The sequence below is a fragment of the Panulirus ornatus genome, chromosome 17, assembly GCF_036320965.1.
Source record: "Panulirus ornatus isolate Po-2019 chromosome 17, ASM3632096v1, whole genome shotgun sequence".
In the NCBI taxonomy this organism is placed as follows: Eukaryota; Metazoa; Arthropoda; class Malacostraca; order Decapoda; family Palinuridae; genus Panulirus; species Panulirus ornatus.
This window is the reverse complement of record NC_092240.1, coordinates 13,547,501-13,552,500: the sequence shown is the minus strand read 5'-3', so window position 1 is coordinate 13,552,500 and position 5,000 is coordinate 13,547,501. Positions and strand designations below refer to the sequence as shown.

The 5,000-nt window shown below is 47.5% G+C and overlaps 1 protein-coding gene across 3 annotated transcripts in view; it reads left to right on the top strand.

The window, feature by feature from the left end:
• Positions 1–5,000, top strand: part of SK (small conductance calcium-activated potassium channel) — an 821,538-nt gene that overhangs the window by 285,060 nt on the left and 531,478 nt on the right. The window contains exon 1 of one of the 3 annotated variants that reach the window (XM_071671926.1): positions 1,714–2,821. The exons of the other annotated variants lie outside the window; for them this stretch is intronic. Within the exon in view, the coding sequence (XP_071528027.1) occupies positions 2,789–2,821 (33 nt within the window). The 5' untranslated portion in view covers positions 1,714–2,788. Of the gene's footprint in view, positions 1–1,713; positions 2,822–5,000 lie in introns of those variants that run through there. 3 annotated transcript variants of the gene reach the window in all.

Genomic DNA, 5,000 nt, shown 5'->3' with positions numbered 1-5,000 from the left:
TGTGTCAGAGGTGGAGGGAACGAGGAGAAGTGGGAGACCAAATTGGAGGTGGAAGGATGGAGTGAAAAAGATTTTGAGCGATCGGGGCCTGAACATGCAGGAGGGTGAAAGGCGTGCAAGGAATAGAGTGAATTCGAACGATGTGTATAACGGGGTCGACGTGCTGTCAGTGGATTGAACCACGGCTTTTGAAGCGTCCGGGGTAAACCATTGAAAGTCCTGTGGGGCCTGGATGTGGAAAGGGAGCTGTAGTTTCGGTGCATTACACATGGCAGCTAGAGACTGTGTGTGAACGAATGTGGCCTTCGTTGCTGTTTAATCTCGTAGAATAAAGTAAATTAATGTCTCCAAGACTCCTCTCCTATACATTAGGAGTTCACTGGAAAACTGTAAATGCATAGATCATACTTTTAGAACAGTCATCATCAAGGAAATACTTTGTCCTTTGCCGTAACATTCGCTGAAGGTATGTAGTCCCATGTGGGTAAAAAAAGTATTTAATGAAATTATTTAACGTGATTTGTGTGATTATTTTTTTTCATAATGGTGATATAGTACAAAGAGCATATGTTGACTTTGATTTGATGTGCTATAGTGGTTGCATTTTCATCAAAAAAATGAAACTTGTTAAAAAGATATATATATATATATATATATATATATATATATATATATATATATATATATATATATATATATATATATATATATATATATGTGTGTGCGTGGGTGTGAATGTGATTCCTATATGTGTAGGAGTGGTTATAGGTGTGTGGGTGTGGACTGGGGGTGTGCAGGTGTGGCCTGGAATGTGTGGATGTGACCCATCTGTTGTGGATGCAGCCTGAGTAGTGCAGGTGTGGCCCTGGAAGTGCATGGGTGTGACCCAGGTGGTGCATGGGTGTGGCCCTGGAGGTGCGTGGTTGTGACCCAGGTGATGCATGTGTGTGGCCCAGGTGGTGCGTGTGTGTGGCCCAGGTGGTGTGTGGGTGTGGCATGCGATGTGTTGGTTTGAAAGGAGGTGTGTTCGTGTGGTCCAGGTGATTTGTTGGTGTGGTCCAAGTGATATGTGGGTGTGGCCTAGGTGGTGAGTAGGTGTGGCATGCGAGGTGTGGGTGTGGACCGAGATGTGTGGGTGTGGTTCAGGTGGTGTGCGGGTGTGGCATGCGAGGTGTGGGTGTGGACCGAGAAGTGTGGGTGTGGCCCAGGTGATGTGTGGCTGTTGACCGGGGGGTGTGGGTGTGGCCCAGGTGGTGTGTGGGTGTGGCCCAGGTGGTGTGTGGGTGTGACCCACATGATATGTGGGTATAGACCGGGGTGTGACTCAGCTAGTGTGGGTGTGGCCCAGGTGATGTGTGGGAGTGGGTGTGACCCAGCTGGTGTGGGTGTGGCTCAGGTGGTGTGGGTGAGGTGGAGAGCGCCCCGGGCTGGAGGAGACCCGACCCCGATGTTGTGGTACGTGGTCAGTATGAAGCTGAGTGGGACACGAGAGGCATGCGAGGGAGGCTATTGATCAGGCGCAGGTAGGGCGCCTGCGCGGCCAGTGGGAGGTGGGGGAGCGATCTGGGGAGGGAGAGGGAGGGAGGGGAAAGAGGAGGAATAGGGGTGGGGGAGGAGAGAGGGGGGTATGAGAGTGAGGAGGAGGCGGTGGAGGGAGGGAGGGAGGAAAGGGAGGGAGGGAGAGGAGGGGAGAGTTGCGCGACCATCAGCACCCCCAGGAGCAGGACGGAGGTGAGAGTAGCGAGGGAGTGAGTGAGGGGCAAGCATGGTGAGGGGCGAGAGCACCACCACACCGCCACCGCCCAGCCACCACCACCACCACGCCACCCGCCGCCGACGTCTCTCGGTGGCAGGACATACGCCACTTGCACTCTAGGAAGAGGTGTGGTGAAGAATACGCTGTACCCCACGGACAATTCGCGAAGCCAGCCACCCGCCGACCCGCCGCTCGCTAACCAACCCACCCGCTACCAAACATAAACAAATCACCCGCGTCAAACTCTCGTCAACTCAGGATAACCCGAAGAGAACGCGAGTTAATTTCGTAGAAAAGAAGGAAAAAAAAAAAAAAGAGGGGAACATGACAGAACTTGTAATTTAGACCCAAGACTGTGGTGAAGTTCGTAGTGGAATCCGAAGCCGCTGTTACCAAGCACGAAGCAGATGGAGGGTGATCGCAAGTGTCAGCTGGCCAGTTCGCAACACAAGGAACCACCGCCCACACCACTCTAGCTCTTCTCCTCGTCGTCATCTCTCGCGTGTTATCACAAGTCATCCCCTCCTCCTCTCGAGCTGCTGCCTGTTGTGCTCCTCCGCAAAGACACGCTCGTGTGTGGTAGTAGTAGCCCATGTAGGAAAATGAGGAACGATCCCTGAAAACATTTGAGAGGCGAGTAGATAAAGCCTCTTGGAACAGATGTCGCACCTGCAGAAAATGATGAAACACAAATAGGAGTATCCCGGAAGCATCTTTTGAAAAGCAAGATAAAAAGGTGGGAAAGAAGTTATACGAGATATAGTAAAGAACAGGAGCGTTCTTCAAGCCCGTCTAAAGAACGAAAGGAGGGAGGGGAGAGAACAGAACCAACTTCTTTTTTTTTGACAGTGGCCGCAACGGTTCGCTCCTGTGGCAGGAGGGAGGAGGGTCGTCCTAGGAGTCCCAGGCAGGAAGACGAACCCTTCAGGATCTCCCTCGACGCCGCAGGAGGATGTCTAAGGACAGACGACCCCGGGACGGCCAGGTGTGAGAGATCAACATGCCTGGAGGCTTCGTTACGTAGGCTTCAACATGTGGAGATGCCCATCATGGGTTAGTCACAAGGTAAATGAGATGTTTTATATACATATACCCCCTCTACTTTCCTTTTCCAGTGTTTCTATACTAGATGCTGTCCCTCTCTATATCTATATTGTCTTACGTATCATTATAGTGATCGCCTATTCTGGGATGAGTGTTTTTGATTTTGAAGCACCGTTCCGCCGAACACAGCTGAACCTTGCGTATATATATATATATACATGGCGGGTGCTTCCGCGATAACTTCGAGTTTGTCTTTTATGGAAGCCTGGACACTTTATGGTGTGTGTTCATTTAGCAAAATGATATATTTCCAAAATAGTACCGAGCCGCCAGTAACGTTGTCCATCATATCTTAGGTTTGTGTTATTACTATTGATTATATATATATATATATATATATATATATATATATATATATATATATATATATATATATATATATATATATATATATATTAATATTGCCTGAATCTGCATTTTATATCGATGGAGTGTAATACCCTTCCCGTGGGAGAGAAGGGGATGGGGTCAGAACATCTCTGTTCATTACGTGTGTGTAATTAATGTCTCCTGCCTTTTACCTGTGGCTGTGTGCAGCTGTGGTTAGCCAGCCTCGAGCCATGATGCCGCCTCACCAGTTAGTGATGCTCCAACGTTAAGATTGTCGCGCGTGTGTGTTCAGCAGTGAAATCCCGTCAGGCACTGCAGGGTCGTCTACGTAATGTTAGCGACCTGACTTGGTTTCCTTGTTAATTTTAGAGAAATCAGAAAACGGAAATGCAGGAGTCGCACAAGGATACAGAATCATGAAAGGGGTTACAGAATGAGATGTCTTTGAAGGGGTGAAATGATAATTAAATGGCTATTTGCTGAAATGAAATGATTGCATTATAAATACATTTAATTTCGTTATCATAAGAATACTTTCCATTTTCGTTAAGATTTATGATATTCAAGTCTCTGCTTATAAAAGAGGATATTTTCACATTGCTTTTTTCTGTACTTGTTAGCTATATGTGCTTGTGTGTGTGTGTGTGTGTGTGTGTGTGTGTGTGTGTGTGTGTGTGTGTGTGTGTGTGTGTGTGTGCATAAGCGTTTTCCTCTTGTGTATGTTGGCTATGTTTGTGGTGTGTGTGTGTGTGTGTGTGTGTGTGTGCATAAGCGTTTTCATCTTATGTGTATCTGGGCCCGTGTTTGTGGCGTGTGTGTGTGTGTGTGTTTGCATAAGCATTTTCGTCTATGTGCGTATATGGGCGCGTTTGTGTGTGTGTGTGTGTGTGTGTGTACGCACATACATGCCACTAGTGTGTCTTTGCGTGTGTACGTTCCCGTTATGAATGTGAACCAGCTTGTGCAATGCAGATGTGTGATGTATTTCTCCTTGTATGTCTGCAAGTCCCATACCCTCCTGAGGTTACACCGCGAGTGGAAAAACCACCTTTGGCAGTGCTGTACCATCGGGAGTATAGAGCCTCGTCATGGGACTCCTCACTCCGGAGGAGTCCCATTATTTCCTTCGTATGGAAGCAACACGAGAGCCTCAGGCTGCAGGAACCTCTTGGCCCAGAAGGTCCATGGTATGGGTCACACCAGGAGCTTTCCTTTAGGAAGAGGACTTGGAGCATGATAGATGACCGACTGCTCCTTTTATATATGTAGGGCTGGAAATATCGAGTGTAAAAGCTTCGAAAATTACGAGTTTTCACCAATCGACCGTGAGGAGACGTTGGATAATAGTTATATAACTGGGGTATCTATGGTCTGACTGGCCTTTGATAATCTGGTGCGTGTCGTTCATCAGTGGAACCTCAAATAAAGGTTTACAGTCTTAAAGTTTCAGATGTGAGGGAGGAAAGTTGAAGGCGCTGCTCTGTGCTCACCATAGACTCGCTGCAGTGTCAGTATGTGAAGCCATACCGGTGTTACGGAGCCTGTATTAAGTTTGGTGATTTATAAGTGATACGTATGTTATGACGAATTACTTCACTGCTTGGGAGAGAAAGGATTGAAGTCTGCGTGATAAGTATTATATATCCATAGAGATCGTGAGTGAAATCTTTTATTATACATCTGCTGACTCCACCACGTCACGGTTATTGAGAGGTCATTTTGATGAGCGTTCTGCAAACTTACCTGCGACTGTAGGGCTGGTTCGAGTCTGGTAGTTGAGGAACATTTGAAGCAGGTCTGACAAAGCCTT